The sequence below is a fragment of the Pararge aegeria genome, chromosome 7, assembly GCF_905163445.1.
Source record: "Pararge aegeria chromosome 7, ilParAegt1.1, whole genome shotgun sequence".
Lineage (NCBI taxonomy): Eukaryota > Metazoa > Arthropoda > Insecta > Lepidoptera > Nymphalidae > Pararge > Pararge aegeria.
Genome location: NC_053186.1, coordinates 8,424,259 through 8,446,378, shown reverse-complemented (window position 1 = coordinate 8,446,378; position 22,120 = coordinate 8,424,259). Strand labels below are relative to the sequence as shown.

At 35.5% G+C, this 22,120-nt stretch overlaps 3 protein-coding genes across 3 annotated transcripts in view; 1 reads left to right on the top strand and 2 right to left on the bottom strand.

The window, feature by feature from the left end:
- LOC120624894 overlaps positions 1-2,804 on the bottom strand; it is a 146,916-nt gene extending 144,112 nt beyond the window's left edge. The window contains exon 1 of the mRNA XM_039891661.1: positions 2,224-2,804. The gene's annotated coding sequence lies outside the window, so the exon portion shown is untranslated. The remainder of the gene's footprint in view (positions 1-2,223) is intronic.
- Positions 2,805-4,201: 1,397 nt separating this feature from the next.
- LOC120625314 (endoplasmic reticulum-Golgi intermediate compartment protein 2) lies at positions 4,202-6,312 on the bottom strand. The gene has a single exon (XM_039892348.1). The coding sequence runs from the start codon at positions 6,295-6,297 to the stop codon at positions 5,140-5,142; it is 1,158 nt and encodes a 385-aa protein (XP_039748282.1). The 5' UTR covers positions 6,298-6,312; the 3' UTR covers positions 4,202-5,139.
- Positions 6,313-7,335: 1,023 nt separating this feature from the next.
- On the top strand, positions 7,336-21,680 carry LOC120625023. The gene is made up of 10 exons (XM_039891932.1): positions 7,336-7,528; positions 10,088-10,233; positions 10,660-10,861; positions 11,602-11,693; positions 14,664-14,872; positions 18,182-18,266; positions 18,348-18,495; positions 19,657-19,780; positions 20,197-20,382; positions 21,422-21,680. The coding sequence occupies exons 1-10, from the start codon at positions 7,421-7,423 to the stop codon at positions 21,586-21,588; spliced, it is 1,467 nt and encodes a 488-aa protein (XP_039747866.1). The 5' UTR covers positions 7,336-7,420; the 3' UTR covers positions 21,589-21,680.
- Positions 21,681-22,120: the final 440 nt, after the last annotated feature.

Below are 22,120 nucleotides of genomic sequence, written 5' to 3'. Positions count from 1 at the left end.
AAAATGGTGATGCAGTCTAGAACTTTTGATTGCATCGTTTACTTTAAGCTGGCTAACCTGTTATATTCAACTCATACCACTAATCGCGTATAAACCATACGCGACATCGTACCAGAACGCAAAATCGCTTGGCGGTATGTCTATGTCGATAGGGTGGTCTAGCCATGGCCAAAACCAGACCAAACTGCACCCGCGGAGGGAGCAGAAAAAAAAGGGACGTATATTTCCTATGTTCTTTTATAAGGTTCGCGGTTATATGCCTGCATATTTAGGTAAATGTATTCCTGGAAAAGTTTTCATTAGTCCTTCGCATAATAACTAAGAACTGTTGAACTTTTAAGTAAAAGCTTATTTAACCGGAATTCTTTATTTTGCCACCTACTACAAATTTGCATCCAACAGAGATGGATCTCTGTTTATACAGGCTGTGAAATCTATTTAAACTAACTTATACATAACCTACATATAACTTGTCTAAGCCTATGACTATTATAGCCTGTGAGGCCCTTTGAATTAGAATTTATGGGTGTTTCGCGCTGAGATTATGCTGAGCATAAACTAAGGCCGACGATGTGAAACTCTTTGAGGGGTGTACAGTAATTTCTTTTTATTTAAGTACATGCTATTGACTGCAATCTCATAGGGTGGTAAGTAATGATGTAGTACGGCAGTTATACCCCTAATCGGTATCGTTCCGGTAACGGTATATCGCATAGCGGGACGTCATTGTCGTTGGGATACTGACTAGCAAGGGCCACAATCTACCATTAGACTGACGAGAGAAAATTTACAGATTATAAATTCCCAAATTGGCCACAAATAATATTCCTAAGTATATACCTTAAGCGAGAAGCGGTGACAGCGCATTGGGTAGGAGCTTGACTTCACTTTCGTGGGGCTCAGTTCGTATCCCAGCACGCACCTCTAACTTTTCTAAGTTACCTATGTGCCTTTGAAGTAATTAAAATATCACTTGCTTCGACGGTGAAGGAAAACTTCGTGAGGAGTACTGCATGCCTGAGAGTTCTACACAATGTTCTCAATGGTGTGTGGAGATCACCAATCCGCACTGGGCCAGCGTGGTGGACTACCGCTGCATAATCCTTTTCATTTTATTTGAAAGTAGCCGTGACCTGTAGTGGGCCGGCAATGGTTTGATGATGACGACGACACCGCGACCCACCGCATCACATGGCCTACCCGCACTTTTTCTTCGTCTGCTTGGTTCCTTTAGTTATTTTACCAAAAGGCAGAGCAAAATGAATTCTGGTAGGTTATATGATGAATATGCAATTTAGTAAGTACCTGGGACCTGAGTAGGTACCTACAATAGATAATTCATGAATGACGAAGTTATAATTACATCATTTCTACCTAAGTAGATAGGTAGATATGATGGTAGGTACAAGTTTTATGACGAAAATAAAACAGGTTTTAAAATTAAAAGCAATTTCAATAGAAAATCGCTTCTTAATGATCGATAACTTAAGTACCTACCTAATATCTGTTCTGCTAGTGCAGTGTCTTTTATTGGGAATGTCTGTAAAAAGTACGAGTTATAAATATGGTTTGTTGTTTACCCCGGAAATACTGCACCCTATTGATGGCTCAAAATTCCATTGCTAATGACGAACCTAGATTAGGTATAAAATCAGTGAATTTGGCACTCTAGTAAATTGGTAACTCAATATTTAAGTACCTAACTACTGTTTACTTAAAGACACCTAAAAGGTACCTACGTTTAGAAATTGACTTGGCTGTATCATAATTTATGATTCATAGATAAATGTTTTGAAATTCTAATAATAAAGTGTCTTTCGTTTTGAAACAGATTGTTGGTCAATGTATGCTCGGCAACCTGACTTTTTTTTGTTTAGCCCGCAGGCAGTGTAGGAGAACCGGCCAAGCAGGGATCGAGTCAACAGGTAGGCAATAGGGCACTGACCTACAGCCGACGATGCATAACATGAATGGCATCGTTCTTACATTCAGCTGCTGGCATCCTTGCAATTTTAATCGATTTTGGAACGAAATCTCATTTCAAAACAATCCAACAACTGTCAACTCAAATTTTTGAATTACGAACTCTGACACACTTAAGTTTTCGAGTTTGGTCCGCTTCGAGTGAAAGATCGTACCGGTAGGTACCTACTACGATTTTTTTTGTGATCTGCTCAGCTAACTGTACTTTTAATTAAAGAGTATAAGCAAAACGCCACTCACCTTCGTCTCGCAACTATACGTGAAACGCCGTTTCGAGCTAGTTGCAATCGGCCCGTGTCCTTATGAACTCAACAAAGGTCTACTTTCACCGATGGACGCCAGACCGAAGAATCAACTTAACCATATACGGCCCTCTCTTGCGTCCACGACATGCTATTACGCGCTTTTTGTTCAACAAAACAGTAACGTTCAATTGAAACGGTAAATTAAGATTGCAAAAAAAATTATAAACACTTCACTATTGCACTTTTAACGATTTTTTCACTCAAAATCACCGCACTGTAGTTGATTTTCTAATATGAGTTATTATTTTAGTGATGGTCCACAAGTTTCAAGTTAGGGGAAACTTTTCGGATGTCGGTTTACTTCGAAACGTGATGACACGTTTTAATAGGGGCCAAGCCGCCGCGCGAATGGTTGGCAGAACGCGTTACAGCCTTCGTCGCCAGTCGGTTCGTCGAGAAACAAAACGACGGCAGGGTGTGAGCGAGATGAGACGCTATTCTCACATGCAGGTGTGATAGAGTAAGCCAAATTTAACCAATCACCAATGGAGACGCACCCTTCTTCAATTCCGCATCCTCGACGACAAATTGAAAACTTTTTTGCTTTCCTGATAAAAACTAATTAGTGTTCACCTGCAAACCAGTTCTTGTTTAATTATTGCCTGACTTTGTTCGGTAAAGTTTATATGTTCTAAATTAAATGATTTTAGGCTTGCAGCTCACTTGATTTTTTGGTGCGCCTTTTGAAATATTGTACCTTCTGGGGCTCAGATACAGGATACAAGGTCATAAGTACTCAACTCAACTCATGATAATATTCTGAAACCGAACCCATGAAAATAATTTATGAAATAATAGAAGGTAATTATTTTAGTTTTCGATTCTTGTTATATTAACGCACAGTTGTGTGTAGATGGCAAGTACGAATAAATCAAGGCAATTTCTTTTCAATTACATTTATGAATATTATTATTATTATTGGCTAACATCAAAAATCCACTTTGGAAATACATAATTATATATAAAGAAAAATTCATACAAATCAATAGGTATAATTTAAAATAGGTACATACATTGTTATAACATAAACTGAGAATAAAAATGTTCATTAGGATTTTGCTAATTAGTAATAAAGAGACGATTTTTTTAATAAATACATAACTTTACTGAATCATCAACTTGATATATTTCACTTACAAAACCTATCAAACTAATTCGCCAGTTAAAGATACTAATGATTGAAAAACCAGGCCTAGTAAGAATATTTACCTTAATAAATAATAATTCATTATACTTAATAAATGAGAAATTGATTTATATATTACAGATCTTGTGTTATTTACATTTGCAAATGATGAAAATAAAGAATTTCTTAATAAAAACTCATCAGTTTGTTATATCAACATATTAAAGCTAAGGACTAAAATTTTAAATGCAAATCTTTTAAGTATACAAATTTGGTAGGTTCAAAATAGTATAAAATATCCTTTTCTACAGGGAAAGTAAAAAAGGATACAATAACTTTTAGACCTACCAGTCTTTTTAATTAATTTAAGAGATTTATGTCTGACAATATTATTGAAATTAATAAGTCTAATTTGGCATCATTACTAATGATAGGTAATTAACGTAAAACTATTTGATATTGGGATTTTCGTTTAAATTACCTTTTATAGTAATCGTGTTACCGAATTTAAAAAATTGAAACAGTTTTAACGCATTAAGATAAAATTTCAAAGTTTGCTACTAAAATATCTTATTTATAACCAAAAACTTCCACAATTCCCATTTTAACCTTTTTATTAGTTTTCGAAGATTATAACAAAGACTATTTTTGTTTGTTGAATATACATATTCAAACAAGCTTATCTTATGAAACATAGAATTAAGAAATATAGAAACTGTGTACACAACTAATATTGAAGCATCAAAAACCACTCCACTTTAGTAGTTTCTCGAACAGGCAGCTAGTCCCTTCATACCATTTAGCAGTTGACAGTAATTTATTTGCCTCATATTTTTCACTGTTTTTGGACACTGCATGCAATAATGGCTGAATGTGGAATCTATATACATTTTTAATTGTTATGAAATATAGACTGCACACACATGCTAGTTACCTAAGGCAGTATATCATTGCCCCTGAGGTGACTAGTACTTGCGCACAAACTATTTTTTTCTCTATTCTTAGAGACTAGTAGTAATCTGATTTGAGAAAATTATTTTTGATTTATTATAAAAGTTTATGGTCATAGGATTTAATAAAATATCACTTTATAAATCATACAAAATGCATGTGAATCAGTAGAGTACATAAATATAATAAATAAAGTATCACATAAAAAAATGTAAAAAAACAACTTGACAAATTATATAGCTTACAACTATGTAGGCCTTATAACATTATTAAATTCATTCAGCATTATTTAGGTATAATACACAAATATAGTCACTGTGAGTACTTAATGCTCAATTCGAGTGAAAAGTTTTATATAAAAAAGTATTTACACTCTTTATTGCATTGAACTGTCATTGCTAACTGAAGTACATATTATCTTTGTTTCATTAGGTCAGATTTAAGGCCTTTTTACACCATATCAACTGGAATGAAAGCATTGAAGCATTGTCATGTGAGGACATGACCCAATCTGACCTCACAGTGTGGTAAATTTGCAAACAATTGTGAACAATTTAGTTTATGTCACATGCTGGTGTTCAATAAACATCGGGCCAGTTACAGTCTAAAGATACAATACATTAAGCTCTCTAGGTTAAGTAAGGCCCTGATCTTTTTACTATAAATTGTATAAATTGGTGACAGTTATTGATTGAATTTGGAATTTATTTACTAGGCAGCCTTAATGTGTAGTAAGTAACCAAGCATTTAGTAGCTATATTCTATATGTTAATGTCATTGTTGTATTAAGTCTAACGGTACATTCAGATCTGATGGTCTTAGTAAAGGATTGACAGCAACTGGTCCAGGCCTGTCATTCTCTGACTTCTTATATCTATCAGGAACAGGTACATATAAAAGTTTAGTCCTAATAGTCAACACTAAAGTATTAATAAAGCCAACAATTACATAAATACCACCTATAATTGAAAAGAGACGCAGCATAAACTGTAGTAAATTTTCTCTTTCCTGGTACACCTTTATTTTAAGAGCGGCCATGTCATACTTGAAAAATAGGCCTGGGACACCATGTGATCCTTTATGATGACTGATAGATCTTTCAAGCTCTTTTACAGCATACTGAAAGGTTTTTATTGACTCAAATGTTGTATCAACATCAGTAGGAACAACTTCAATGAAGTATTGGTACAACATGTTTTCTTCTGTTGTTATCTTTTCATCACCTTCAAGGGGATATATTATGCCATTTGCAGGACTCCCAAAACTTAGTCTGTGTATTCTATGACTGAAATTTTGTGCAACATCATCAAAGAGCATGTTTAAATGTATGTGGCCATGTGGAAGAGGTAAGCTCTTTCCTAATGTTATATGGAAGTTTCCAGCCACTTTATTTAGTATCAAAACGCCATGTAGTCTACATGCATCTGCTCTACGGTTAGGCTTAGTTTTTCTTTGTGGTACCGTTGCTCTGACAGAACCGTGACCTTTTTTCCAAAGTAATTGCCAAATGGAATGATACTCTTCTCGCAGATATGAGTTCAAATATTTAACTGCGTCAAAAGCATCCTGTTGTTCCTGTGTCAATTCCCACCAAGTGTCTTCTTCCTGCAGTTCTCCAAAACCAAAGACGCTTTGAGACGTCGAATCCAATATATCAGCGCCTATATTAGAACATGGCATTGCAATGGTTATATCTATGTTAATACGTAACTTTTCATCCATATCCGTGTCTGGTACGAATTTAAAAACTAAATTGCTGTCAAAAAAATACGAAACTTCGCTGTATACGAGCCACATTATAATAAAAAACGTTATCACTGAGAAAGTACCGCCGACCGGCGTACTGTCCACGTATTCATCAGGAACTTTCGAGAATGCGTCTAACTCCTTCACCTTGTCAATCACCTTTTTCTTCCCCCGGTATCGAATCATGTTTAATTTACAAAGTTTTTAATTTAAATAGTTAAAAAAATAAAAACCATAGTTGTTGACGTGTTTTCGAGTTTGACGTGACCGAAGACGTCCATGGATTCTAACACTGACAGCTATTAGTTGACAGATACAATTTTTTTCTTTATTCTTTCCCATAAGGACAAGGCAAAGGAATATTATCGTATAGCCAACTGAAAATATGACTATTTTCACCTTCGGGCTTGGCTCAAACTTGGCTAATGTTAGGTGTTAAATTACTGTCTCCACAGGCAGGCAACCATTATCTCGGGGAAAGGATAAAAATTGATCTTCTCCCACAGCTTTATCAACTCTCAGAGCACTGGCGCACAAGTGGAAGTAATATTCAAATAATATATGTGTAATACTAAATGGGGGTCACGTTATTTATATCCCTGTCAGGGGATATAATCGGGGGATATAACTTTTATCTCCTGCCTGTGTTAACCCTGCTGTTTATGATAGCCGTGCTCAGGTAGCTGCTTGAAGGTAGGAGTGTACCATAGTTTAAAATACGATTATTTTTATGTTTTATTTGTTGATTTAAAATTATAAATAAATATTATTTCCATGAAATTATATTTATTATATTATAGAGATTGTTGCATGTTACGAACATTCTATTTTTTTGAAATTAGTGTCCGTTTGCCTATTGGTATTATCATGACAACAACATCTGAGCTCAATTAAAACAACAAGCGCAATCATTAGTGCCAATAACTGTTGGACACAAATCTTTAAAATAATCTTAACTTTGAGTAAGACCAGTTTAATTATATTTAGGTGAGAAGAAATCCACTTAAATGATTGGTTGATTCGGACTTCGGACCTCTTAATACAAATTGAGGTCATTGATTAATTATGTAAGAACGTTATTAATATTTTGAACTACATTTCTGTCATTTTGACTCTGAGAGTTTGGTCTTATCATGGGAACATTGATCGCACTATTTTGTCGAACTTGACATTTACAATTCTTGACGGCTGACAAGTGTCAAGTGTCAATGTCAAAGACCGAAGTGAAGTTACGTCCTATAGTGAAATTCGTCGACGGTGAAATAATACGGATTTTTCTATTTATAAAACGACAACGAACAAAATATTTATGCAGTCAGACGGCGAGGAAAGTTTGCTGCATTCATGTTTCGGCTCACTGCGAAGCGCCGTCATGGGTTGCTGCTACAGCATTTGCCAGAAAGAGACGCACCCCCAGGTAATAAAACCTAATAAATAGTTGACCTGCGAAATACCACGTTTCATGCGTTATTCTAATGCTAATAAAATGCACATAGTTGATTAAGAGTGCGTCAGCATATATTGTGAACATCGTGCAATGCAACAGTATTGAAAAGTATTAGGAAACGTAATCGCAAGTTCATAACAATGGTACTGGGTCTTATCGTTAATTCCCAGTTGACTGGCATTTTTATCTTAATTTGTGAACCTGGAAATGTGTATCTCGGCTTATCTAGCTAATTTGTAACCCACATGTATTATATTTAAACAATACTCATACAATCGTTTTGGTCAATTGATTTCCTATGTATTATTAGCATAATGTTATTGAATGAATAATCGTTTCCTTTTTAGTATGATTGCTTTGTTATTTATCGTAGTTAATAGTGACTATTACTATTACTTATTTGTATTACACTAAATTTGTGCTACTTTTCTATAAAATGTCAGTTCTACAATCATTTGTTCCATACACATGATTGTGAACTTTGTTAAATTAGTATAGCATTCAGTTGATTGTCAGCTATGAGCGAGAAGTTTGAGTGCTTGTGTACGCATACTTCTTTCAAGTATGACCAAGTATCTGAATTTTGACAAAAGCCGGGATATGCATGTACTTTCACTTATGTACTGTGAGGTATTTAATCCTAAAACACCTTCATACTTAAAGGAAAAGTTTGATTTTGTAGGATGGCCTTCTGAATTGAGATCATGTTGTATGCTGACACTACATATGCCTTTTTACATGACTACGTTCTAAAAACTTTAGTTTAAAGTGCAAGCTATTGAATTGTGGCTCCCAGTAAATATACTTCAGGCAAAATTGCCTTTTACATTTTAAATTGCTGTCTTGTTCTAATATGACAACTTTTAGTACCTAGATAATTTTTTTTTTTATTATGTATATGTTCTTTAGTATTTATGTATATAATATGATTGGGCATATATAAGCTTATTATTTTATATTTATTTATTATATTTAGTAGTTTAGTTTAGTTTAGTTTGTTCATGTATTTTAGCTATTTGATAGTAGTAGTAGGTAGGTTTATAATAATTTTACACCACCTGTCCGTTTTCGCTTATGTTGTCCTAATCCTAAGGTTGCCTGGCAGAGATTGCTACTAAGTGCTAAGGCCGCCTATTGTATTCTACTTCTGTCTTTGTTTTTCTATTAGTCTTTTATGCCCCTAACTTAGTGGTGTACAAATAATGGGTTAAATAATAATAATACTTTTCTCTCCCTCTTTGTAACATGTCTCTTCCTTGCCTTGTCAGTGTGTTGTTCTATGTTTGTTTCCCTTGCTTTCTTATTTTGGAGAAACTTAACAAATATTAACAAGTACATATCTGTAGTCCCACATATGCTTGGCCCTATCTATTGTAATCACCATAATCAGTTCCTCATCATTCAATCAGTTCTTGCTAGGAACTACAACACTTTGCTGACATCACCTGATGAAAAGCAATGTCATAGCTTAAAGTGTAACACCTTTGCCTACAGGATTGCTCATTTTACCAATTTCTGCTGTCCAAATGTATTTCTTTCCATCATTCCATCATTCTTGTCACCATTCAACAAATGGAAATCCACTGCTCGACTTAGGTCTTATGTAGGAAGTTCCATAAAACAAATTCCTGTGCCACTTGGGTCTGGAGGCTCCCAATTTGTTTGTTGATATACTCCCAGCATAGCTCTCTGTATTGCCCGCTTAGTGACTGATCATTCTTATGAAATCCATAGTCAGCAACCACTTTTTGGATTCAAAGTCATCACTGGCAACAGAAATAAAATAAGTAAATAAATATACTACAATGATATACACATCACATGATGAATATTTTTATGAATAATATACATAAATACTTATGATATACATATAAACACCCAGACACTGAATAACATACATGTTCATCACGCAAACCTTTTGAATTTGTGGGAATCAAACCCACAGACGTAGACTCAGAAATCAGGATCGCTGCCCACTGCACCAGTCGACCGTCCAATGTATATTTATATGTACCACCTACCTGCCGCCAAAATGCACTGTTCAAAGACTTTGGTCTTTAGGCACTTGAGGTATTTCGGACGATAAGATGACACAGAGATTCCCGCACGATGCCCATCCCAGTTTAATTCAAAGTGGTTCCTGTCTCTCTCGAAATTCGACTTACATAACTGAATTGCTTCTTGTTTCCATAAAACCAATGAATTGCAATAAAAAAATGGCTATATTTTACACGATTATAAACAACATAGCCTTGTTAAAAACTAAAATAGTGATAACTAAACTAACACTTCAAACAAAAGAATAATATTTCCTAAAAGCAATTTCCGAATAGTTTTACAGTGAATTCTGTCTAATTAAGACTTTTTTTAGACTTCCACATTTTTGAATTGCACCCCAACTGACTAATGCAGTCCATAGTAAGGGTCAACATTTCAGTGCTACATTTGATGCACAAGGTTCAGAAATATTGCCGGTCATGATCAGGGGCAATATGCACAAACTGTATAGTTTCCTTTGTATATTTTCAGGAGAATGTAGTAAACGAGCGCACACATCTCTTAGAAGTGCCAGAGCAGCAACAAGAGACTCCTTCACCCACAGCCTGCGCTTCCACTCCACCGCGCAAGCCTGACGAACAGAGTGCACTCAACAGAATACTGCACGAGACTGCTACGTAAGCTTTTATTTTCCTTCTTCTCAGTTCATACATCATTGGTTTGTCTTTTCTGTCACTTAACACATTTAGATTACACAATTAAAGGCTTCTTAAATTGGTGCATCTGTTTTCACCAAACCTTTTCTTTGTCCTTATACAAATTGGTTCGGTTTTTCTCATAATAATTAAATACCTTATAAACCTCTCTCCCTGCCAGCCATAAATCAACTAAGAGTTCCTAAAAAAATAATTGGATAAACAGAAAAACTGACAGACAAGAGTTTTAAAAACGTGTGATTAGGTAATGCTAAGGCTTAAGCTTAGCTAAATAAGGCAGTTGTTTTAACATAACCAACTTATCACAGAAATTAAATAAAAACTTATTTAAATTTTTATTTATTCTATAAAGAGCTAAACCTCATTTTGAAATAATTTCCTCCATAGAAATGTAATTGACGTAGGAGCCTTAGGCCCTTACTCATTAGAAGCAGGCGCATACAGTGAGCGAGTGAGAGCATACACCGCGAGGGCTGCCACTGCTGCCCTACCACCACCAATGCCTGCCAAGCTCCTTGCAGACCTACCACCTGCTATCAGACGACAGGTGTTAGTGGCCCCACCAATGACGCACAGTGATAAGGAATTAGTAAGTACTTATTATTTGAAATGTTCCTATATAAAAAGTAAAAAATGAAATAAAATGGAAGGTAAATTATTTGTATATTAGCATACATAACTTTTTTGACTGTATCATACTTTCAGTAAATTTAGTCGAATCTCTCTCTCTATGTAAACAAATATTGTAAATCCGAAACTGTCACTGGTTCATTGTAGTTTCTTTGGATACTATGTCCAACAATTGCATTGAATGCAGGGTATTGGAGTAATTTTAATATTAAATAACCCTTTAATAAATCAATTATGCAATTTGAACATTTCAAATGCTTGCACTTTTTAATATAATTTATTTATAGTTTTAATCACATCAATCAAAACTCAAATGCAAAATACCCTACCAACAATATGTTTTCTCGCATATCTACATTGCAAGCATGATGACAGTAGTTTCTATTTATTTTAGTATTTTAGTACCTAATCTGTTGTTTAAGAGGAATGTGCAGTACCTTGACAAGGCTCAAGGGTGCGAGGCACCTATAAAATATGTAAAATATGTTACAATAAATAAAATAATATTATTCAATACAAAATTTTTGGTTGGACGGCTTGGAACACAAGTAAAATAGAAAAAAAAGGAAAAATAAAATAACTAGTGCAAAAAATTCTACTTTCCCCACGATATATCATACAAAAATTGCACTTTAAAAGTATTAAAAATAAATAATTGGCCTTGATGTTAATTTTTACCTATTGTATTTTTTTCTTCAGATAACGAACGCGGTGAAGAAGGCCGCTTCCGCCATATCGGAACTGAGGGTAGAACACCACGAAGACCTGGTAGTGCCGTTTAGGGTTCCGTAGCAGCGGAGCAGCGCCTCGATGTCCGAGGACGACCGATATTGATGTGGTACACTGCGATAGATTATACGAATGACTGGTAGGACTAAAGGGGAATGAGAGGGTTAGACACATGAAACACTAGAGGGGGCTTTTAGGTACTGAACTCATTCTTCAATCATCTTTCCATCCAACGAAGACAGTCTGGTTTGTGTTGTAGTTGAAACATATTGTTCCCATGAAGATTATTTTACGATGTGGTTTAGGTATATTATTTATAACAGTTGAATCGTGTAGGTTTCCTATAAAAGAAATATGCTTGGTTTATATTGTTTCAGATAAACACACACTTTACATTGTTTAAGCTAAACAGTTTTAATGAAATTGAAGAAAATTTACGCATGAATCTATTTCGCGTCTATTCCAATCTGTTCAGTACTTGACTTTAGTGCTAATTTAGTATGTACATAAAGTAAACTGAATGATCTAAATGTACTACTGTCATTATCCGCAGCGAACAATGTGAAAATGATGTCTGTCATTACATTTAGATGACGGAACTTCTTGAGACAACTCCATACAAATTTGGCGAACTATTAATTCTGACTTGAGTTTAATATTAACTTAAAACATTAACTAGGTTTACATGTTATTTTGGATTCCTTAACATAAGACATCACTATAGACACATATTGTGAGGTTCCGGAATATCTTAACCTATGTTAGGTTCACTCATCCCAAGACTACATCTGAAGCGCCCCCATTTTAGTTACAGAGGTTTATCCGGGATTCTACAAAGCCTATGCGTTATGTCCTGGTGAGGAATGGCCCTTAAACTTCGAAGTAAATACCCCCCATTCCCCTTTAAAATGCTGGAGTGCGATTGTGTACATAATATACGGAAAAGCAGTGTAAAATGGACAATTTGTATTGAAAAAATTATATTAAAAACGTTATTTATATCCTTTGTTTAATGTCTGCTTTGCTTAGCTCAGTTATTATTGAGTTTGTGGTTTGATTGACGTTAGTAACGCCATCTGTTATGTGAATTTAAGAAACTAGTTTACCTTTGCTATTAATAGTTATATCTCAGTGAACTCAGCCTGGGTGTAGAACTGTAAGGGTCAATACTGAACCCAATTTTTATTTCCAAGTAAAGGTAGGACCAACATATTGAGGCAATTTAGTTATTTAGTCTCAGTATTTTAAGGCAATAATTTGGTAAATTGTGTTCTTTGATTGTTTGGCCCAAAAATTTAAAGCAGCAGCATCTTTAATTAACATGTTTTTATCATTTAGTTTGTCAACGTAGCAAACGTCTTAAATAGTCTTTGACGACTAAGATGGCCTAAAACAATTCTGTGGTACACAAATCCTACAAATGTTTTCGTTTTGGAGGTTTAAGGTTGGCGAGCGACCTTATCTTTTATTAACCTTTTCAGTATTAGAACCATAGAACCATATATAAAAACTTATATAATGACTTTCAAATCTCCAGCCAGGCTGGGCACACTATATTTTCGTACTGACACAAATTCTGATAAACTTAAACTAAATTGACTGAACTAATAAGGCTGGTTCACATTATCCTAGTCTAGGGATCTAATCCATACAGCGTCTTGCATAATATTGTTAAAAGAGTTTCAAATCCGGTTCTATAGCGATTTGTTTAATGCTCATATTAAAAAGTTAATGATGCAACTCTTAGCACCGGCCGTTTCACTCGCTCGACTTATGCTAATTTAAATGAAATCATCATTTGTTGATGTAGTAGCGGATATGATCTCTTTAGTAATTTGAAGGGTAATGTATGATCTGAGAAATTTATTAACATTTGCCATGAACGATACTAGGTGGATGTGATGAATTCATAACATCCACTTAATTTTGTAGAGGTAAATTTAAATTTTCATTCGCTTATTTTTTTTTTGTTTTTACGACAAATCACACATCGCGATCTAGCCCCAAAGTAAGCGTAGCTTGTGTTATGGGTACTAAGATGACTGATTAATATTTTTATGAATAATATAAATAAATACTTATAATATCTATATAAACACCCAGACATTGAAAAACATTAATGTTCATCGCACTTATATTTTCCAGTTGTGGGAATCGAACAACGGCCTTAGACCCAAAAAGCTGGGTCGCTGCCCACTGCGCCAATCGGCCGACAAAATTGCTACATATACATGCTATGTGAATGTTGATTAATGTAACACCACGGGACAGTAAATACAAAAAGAAAATCCAATTAACCTGATTGGTAGTTCATTTTTCCTATAGAGGAAGTCCACTTTGATTGCTCAGTACTTTGCTGTGGTAGTTACAAATTTTAAGATAAAGGAATTTGTATTTGCTTTCGTAAAAAGGTGTGACATTCAATAGATCACGAAGTTGCACTAACTCGAAGAGGTTTCGATCCCGGATCGAGTACATTTTTTATTGACTTTGCATCGTAGAATTTGGGTACGGGTTCAATATGGGTCTAAATGTGCCAGGCGCGTAACAGGCTCGCTGCCATCTAGTACTGTATAATGACTTACCACCAGTTGAGATTGACAGACAAGTGCTAACTTATAGTAGAATAAAAAAAAGTATCTCTATACATTCTCACTATTAGCTTTGATTTAGCAAATATTGGAAATTTTATAGGACTGGAAAAATGTAGACTAATCAGACTAGAGTGATGTGAATCAGCCAATTATTTCATCCCTTTAGTTATGTCAATTTAGTTTACGCTTATGTTACAATAGAATCATTACAATTGACTGAATCCTCGGTTTTTTAATATTTGCATTGAAATTTTGTAATTATTGTGCTATGTGATATTAAGTGCTATACACACGGGTGTTTGTTAGCGAGTGACGTCATAGAATTCACACTACGTGGCCATTTCATTTTATACCAAAAAAATAGTTTTTAACGCACGGTGCATCTGAAACGATGTTGACGGTTTCAAAGTCTTGACTAGTCCGATTAAAATTGTTCAGTACTTTTAAGGGTCCAGATATGTATAATTTGCCCAATCCGATAACCAACCTCAAGCGTCGTATCTCATTGTTTATGCCTTTACAAATTAATCCGTATCATATTATGATCAAGTATCCAAATAATCCAGTTCTATGCCAGCTCTCCTTTGATTATCGGCCAAAATCTGACTCTTCAGAGAAAGGGCCATATCGCGTATCGCACGAGAGCGGTATTTGACTCGATCAAATTTACGTTACAAATCTGAACCCGGCTTTAACCGTTACTAGATAGTACGTACACGTTTGTTATCTTTAGTTCCTGTTATATAAAGCTGTAAAACATCCGTGTGTTACTGCCCTGTGCCTTATATAGTCATATCAATGTTATAATTCAGCTCTTAATAACTTTCGACAAAGAAATCTATTAAGAGGGATCTTATAGTAATTATTTTGATTCTGTAGTTTAGAACGAGCGAAATGTTAATCGAAACTGAACCTTGGGATGAGCACGAGTAAAGGGGTTTTCCATTTCTAGAAAGAGGACTACAGCAATACACCAATCAGAATTATGCAAGATCGCTTGATAATAGTCTTCTCCTTTCGCATCGTTGCCTCAAATTTGAGGATCGTGGCTTCTATGAGAAAACACTCCCTTCACTACTTTTCGTCATTTTGGGCTGTTTCCAGCCTTGTAAATAGCACTATAGATGGATGCGTCAGCCTCTCTTATCTGGTCTAACCAGCGTCTAGTGCTGCGGCCGGGGGATCTTACGTTCAAGGTTACGTTGATCACAAGCTTTTTTATGCTGCTGGCATTTTTATCCGCCGCAGACAATTGTTGGATAACTTGTAAATATTATATACTAAAAATAAAATGATCCGTAGAACCTAAGTTACCAACATATGTCTACGGGTTGCAAGGCGTGTGCTGTGTAGCCCGCAGGACGCTAGGGTTGGATTCCGAGGTGCTGGAGTCGCGACACCAGAATAGGTAACGTTGGACTTCCATAAATATGATATATTATGTCACATCGTCAAACTAGATGAGGGGAGCTGCTAGGATACACGACCGTGGAGTATGAAAATCGATACAACAGACTAGGTCTAGCAGTACATATCCTGAGCTGACGATCTTGAAACCAACGATTGGTGTATTACTGCATAGATTCACTCTGTGGAAAACACTCCCTATTTTTTTTTAAAGGTAACCAAGTTATCCAACTAGTCCTATGAATTACCTTCGCGAGTTAAAACGCTGATATATTTGAAAACTCATAATGGCTCTGCATGGTAGATCTAAGTTCTCCTACACCTTATATATCGGTTTTCTATGAACAAGTTCTAGTAGTATTTTAACTCGTGCGGGTTGGGTTGCCACTGAAGTTTACGTTTATCTGTTAATTTGTAAACGCTAACATCAGTGGAAGGGTTTTAACGAAAAATATTAAGGCAAGCTCAGTGTTCATCAGGCTTATCTTTCAAAAGAATTCATTCAAATATTATTAATAATAATTATAAAGGTATTTTATAAAATTCATGTCATGTAATGTATTGTGTTATTGCATCTATGAACGCCGGTCGTCTTTATTTGTGGTGATGACGTAGATAATACAGACAAAAAAACCCACCGCAAATAAGGTTCCAAAGAGTTCTGGCTGCAAGGTTAATTGAATTATTGAGATAAGTTTGTTAAATCTAAACCAATGATTTTGCATGCAAACAAAATGTATTTGTTATTTGATTAGTGATTTGTGTGTGATTTCAATTCAGAAGTGGGATTTACAATTAGTTTGTAGATTTTGCCAAATTATGTTATTGAATAGGCAACCTAAATAATATCTGGAATAAAAACTCGTTTGAGTAAACGTCGGGACTTCCAAACTTCTAGTACGCTATGAAATGTTAGATAATATAATGACTCTAGGACGATAATATATTATTGCGAAAATGTATATGTCACTCGCCTTAAATTTAAAGCGCGCTAGAAGTTTGTCGGTTTCGAATTAGCTGCTCAGCTACAGCACTTAAAAGGTATAACGCGCAGCTAAGCAATGCGATTGATTTACTTAAAATATTAAAGTGGAATTAGGAGGTCATAGATTACTGGGGAGTATTGGAGCTTGGAAGCATAAAATGCGCCTAAGTCACCTCAACATTGACCAAGTCAACATGACTTTATTAAATAAACTTTAGTTCCACAAAGTTATCACGACGATATTACTATTTTGGACGATTTATAATACTTATGGTGTCAATGCGTTACCAAGCCAGACCATTTTGATGTACTTTAATCCTTTATTTTAGGCTGCATACAGATTGTCAGAAACGCCGACACTTAAACGACCAAACTTGATGACATTTGGCATTTGCTTGGCATATATACAGTCTAACCAAATAGGCTCTAAGAGTAATAATGGTAGGTATCTCTCATGTACGGAAATTGGCTTGAATAACGTGAGCAACTTATTGTTTCACTCGATTTTGTTACTTGCTCCGCTTTGCTGTCAATAAATTTACTTGTATTTTGCGATATCAGTCGAATTTTTGAGGATGATCAAACAGCAGTACCTGGAACATCCGCTAAGACGCCTATGCTACTAAAAATAGAGTGTGCCATCGCACACTCGATTTTTAAATTCGTAGTTCAGCAAACAAGGAGCTCAAGTGACTTTCCAAGCCTTAACACAAATAAGGACTGTATGGATCTGATATTGACAATGGTTTATTGTCGTAACCAAGCGGCGCTCAGGCGCTAATAGGTTACACAAAACATATATTACGACTAAAAAGCCTCCTGAACTATGTTTTTTTATGAATGCATGTTTAATTCGGTTAAATAATTTCGTTTTGATTGCAAATTATATTCTAATGTGTTGATTATATTATTACGCCATTATAGATGTACCTTTAAATAATAAATGGTTAAATTTGTATTATAATATTTAGTTTCATTTATATTTTCTTGTTCTGATATCCGCCACGAAGATATTTACCACTGATATTCTAAATTCTTGTTATTGAGACTAAAAAAGTTTGAAAGCCACTAATGGCCGTTTGATTAATGGGATATACTGACAATACCTTTACGTTGTTTCTGTTTAGACACTTCCAAAAAAATTATGCGATAAATAAAATAAAAAGTTGCGTTTTTATGTCCAGGTGTATTCATGTCCATTACTACATACACAACGTCATCGAGTTCTGGGAAATTAGAATCATAACCAACAATTAATTAATAAATAATCGTTTTGTGATGGCTGTAATATATAAGTATCTATAATTCACATGGAACGTACGTAATGCTAGAACTGCATAGAAATCAGAAGATGAAGTGGCATACATACCTATAACATCCGATTCTTGAGCCAGGGATTAAAAATACTTAAACTTACTATAACACTAAAAGAACATTAAAATAAAAATTAATGTTTGTCAAAGTGACAATGGCAGCAAGAAATTTTGCTAACAACATATTTTTTCCATAAACAAGAATTGAATTGAACATATTATTATTATTGTTTAAAAAGATAATACATAAGTGTGTGAGTCAAATATGTCTGTGTTCGACGGCGAAATAGAGTTCCAGTCCGTTTACATGGTCGATTATGTGAAGAAGAACAAACCGTGAGTATCATTTCAATTAACTGAGGTAAGTTATAGGATATAAGCAGCAGATGATGTAGTAGTATAATTTTTTACTTACAGTAAAAGTCCCCGCCGTAAAGCTGTCGACGACAACTGCCTGATAGTGGGGCTAAGCCGGGACTCCTTGAAGGCGAAGGACAAACCTCGGCCGAGCTCCGACCTCCTCTGCCCAGTCGACTATGAGTACTACCGGAAGGCTGTTGAAAGAGTACTGTGACTCTATATGTCTATATGTAACTTTAGAGTGTCTATAAATTATTGAATTAATTCAAATATCACTTGCTTTAACAAGGAAACCTGCATGCCTGAGAGTTCGACATAATGTTCTCAAAGGAGTATGGAGTACACCAAATCGCACTGGGCCAGCGTGTTGGAGACCCGTGCTCTGTAGTGGGCCGGTAATGGGTTGATGTGATGATGACAGATTCAACTCTCTCTATTTTAAGCCTTAAACCACTTCAACATTGTTTTATTTAGTGGGAATATTAATAGCTTGTTAGCCTAGTTGTCTGGACTTTCTGGGAGACAGAGTTTGAACCCCGGCACGCGCCTCTAATTCTTCGGAGTTATTAGCGTTTTTAATTTAAGAAACTAAGTAACTCTTGCTTTATCGGTGTAGAAAAACGTCGTGAGGAAACCTGAATCCTGAGAGTACTCCATATTGTTCTTTAAGGCGTGTGTAGTATACCAATCCGTACTGTTTCATTGTGAGGAGACTCGTGCTTTGCAGTGACCCGGTAAGGGGTTGATAATGATATTTTTATAGCCTACCCACAAGCGAGCGCTCGACATCTTTTCGTCTAAAACCTCTCAGTGCCTAAAGGCCATAATCTTGAGATTGTATTGCGAGTAGGTAATATAAAAGCTTGAGAGATGATGTTTCTCAATCTGATGAAATCAGACATGGGGCGATTTGCCGAAGAACTAGGAATACCGATATAGTTAAATGAATAGGTAAAGAGCGTTGGGCGTGGTACATAGCTTCGAGTACGTAGGTACAGTGGCGTGCACTTCATACATGCACAAAAGCACTGCATACCCTAAAATGTTTGTATGACTCATAAATGCGAAGGATTTTTCCATTTTATGGCACCTTCCTTCTTTATGCATACCCTGGTCAAAAACCCTGTGCACGCCTCTGCGTAGGTACCAGGTACGTGGGCCCCAAGGAGCTGGAATCCTTATCTTCCCAGCTTTGTTGGACCTCCCCTACTAGACAGTCAGGTTACGGAGTCGCTGAGAATGCTTAACACAAGTGTCATAAGACATACCTGTGTCCACCAGAGGTCTTCTATCTTGCGTTATGATGATAATGATTATTAGCCAACCTATTTATATTATAATTTAAACAATTTTTATTCGACTTTAGTTTGTCAAAGATCATCCAAAGCTAACTAAAAAGTACATGGAAGGAGATATTGACCCAATACCTATTGACCATGAAATTCAGGATCTTAAAAGAACGGAATATCTAACTAAGTACTGTTCGCGAGGTAAGAATACTTCTGGGTCTATACTGATATGGTACTATTATACTTAAAAGGTATATTTAACCCTTTAATGGGAAGGTTCCTTGTGTGAGCGTTAACTGGGGTGATTGCCTTCGTTCGATCCTACCGCGACCTACACCTCCAAGAGCGGTTTATCATACGGTTCTGTGTTCCCAAATTTATTGGTATGAGTGAATCTTGAATAACAAATTACGAATAAGTACAAAATAGCCTATTTAGATTTGAATTCTAGATATCTGCATCAGCTCACAATAATGAAGCAATAATATTTGTAAACGTCTCATAATATATATCCTTACTAATATGATAAATGCGAAAGCATAATTGATAATCATAATACTATTTTTCATTACAAACAGAGCCGACGATATGATATTTGCTTCTATTTTATTTGCCAGAACTACCATTTATGTCAGTGAATTTGGCGCGTAGGGCCCGAGCGTTGCAAACCCTGCGTCTTCCCGACGACGTGTACATCCCTGACACAAGTCAGAAGGGCTCCTATAGACACCCTAAACCGGAGAAATATGCTGATTCACCGTCTGCCATGTCCATGAAACCTAAATTTGATGATTCGTTACAGAGTGAGCAAATTTCAATTAATATACCTACGTATTAATAGAACCAAGCAAGTCTTAGTTTACGAAGTCTGCAAATACATTTATTTTGCTTAATATGTTAAAATCTGCGACATCATGATTAAATGAAATTAAATATGTGTTGTGTGTTTAAATATACGTGAATGTTGGCGCCGGTTAAGACCAATCAGGATGTTGTTTGAAATCTTTTGCTACTGCTTAGATACTAAATTAAGTAGGTATAATTGCTGATGGCGTAACAGCCGACCATTTTTATAAGGTTTATTAAGAAAATTTAATTTTTTATTCAGTCTTAGCGGTGAAGCCATAATATGTGGCAACACTTATTATTACCTATTACAGTGTATGTTTTCAGTACCTATTGTTATGCTTAAATGATGAATTTGTTGCTGTCTACTCAGGAGTTCTTTGATAATATAACCTTTCCAGTGCAACAATAATTATTAATCGGGTCATATTTGACGGACGGTTAATATTTAAAGGAGTTATCATATGAAGTCGTTATAAACTTTCATCCCTTCTTTGCAAGGAACTTTTCTTTCGAGATAAAAGTATCCTTAATATGAAGTTAAATCATGCTAAGTTTCACTTGAATTCCATCAATAGTTTTGGCGTAATGAGAGGCGGAATACAGGCATGAGGCAGACAGACGGTAAAAAAATACAGTTCTGCCATCCGTATCGATAATAATCAACTTCAATGTACATAATTTGATGTTTGGACTAGCGTCTAATATACCTACTAGATAGTTGCTGAATGCCGGCTCAAAAAAATACTTAGTAAAGTAATAAAAAAAACCGAAATAACCGTTTTTTTCCGACTTAGTCTGCAAATAAGACTACCACGGAAAAGTTTTTACATTACACTCACAAATAATGTAGCTTTCAATTGGTAAAAGCATTTTCAAAATCGGTTCCCCAAAAGAGATTACCTCGTTAAACGTCGCTAACTTTACCTCTTTATAATATTAAGTATAAATATAATTATATGATAAGTATATAATAATTATTACTTATATGTCCAGAGGAGCTTCGCCGCATCCTGCGCGTGCGCACGGGTGACACCAGCTACGACGTGGCACACGGGCTTTTGGCCAGGGTGGTGCTGCAGAAGAACCCCTTTGGGGCGCCGCGCGAGGAGCCAGGGTTCCCGCGCTGGAAGAATCCTTACATGTATACCTACAGGATCTAAATATACGAGTACATTGTGTTTTTGGAATATTTGATTTACTGCTTTATTGTTATTCCCATGTTCTGTTTATTAAATACTAATGGTTTAATTTACTCAATTTTTTCTTAAACCTGGATGAAAAATTAATCATTTTATAAGTTTGTCTGATTGTGTCACCGGCCCGAATGCTTAAACAGACAAATTGATTTGAAGTTGTATTTAGAGTTTTGAAACTTATACTTTTTTCAATAACGTCTTGAGGTATCAAGTGCGTATACTGGAAATGTCCCTGTACTTTATGGTCCCTGGTTGCTGTTTGAGAAAAGTCTTAAGTGATTGGTGGAATGGCGGACAAGCAAGACGTACGCGCCACCGCAACCGTAGGCTGAAAGCTGATTTGGGCTGGCCCATAGTTTTCTCATAACAGGCTAGTCTACTACCATCTGAGACGCCATTACCACTTACCACCAGGAGAGATCGTAGTGAAGGGCTTACGCATTAAAGGAATAAAATAAAAAACAAATATATAAAATCCTGCCCTCAGCTTAGCTTG

Bases quoted from the DNA above. Each gene is read 5' to 3' on its own strand.
- LOC120625314 (XM_039892348.1), bottom strand. From the start codon at position 6,297: ATGATTCGATACCGGGGGAAGAAAAAGGTGATTGACAAGGTGAAGGAG.
- LOC120625023 (XM_039891932.1), top strand. From the start codon at position 7,421: ATGCAGTCAGACGGCGAGGAAAGTTTGCTGCATTCATGTTTCGGCTCA. The intron at 18,267-18,347 runs GTGAGTATCATT...TTTTACTTACAG, and splicing joins TATGTGAAGAAGAACAAACC to TAAAAGTCCCCGCCGTAAAG. The intron at 19,781-20,196 runs GTAAGAATACTT...TTTATTTGCCAG, and splicing joins AACTAAGTACTGTTCGCGAG to AACTACCATTTATGTCAGTG.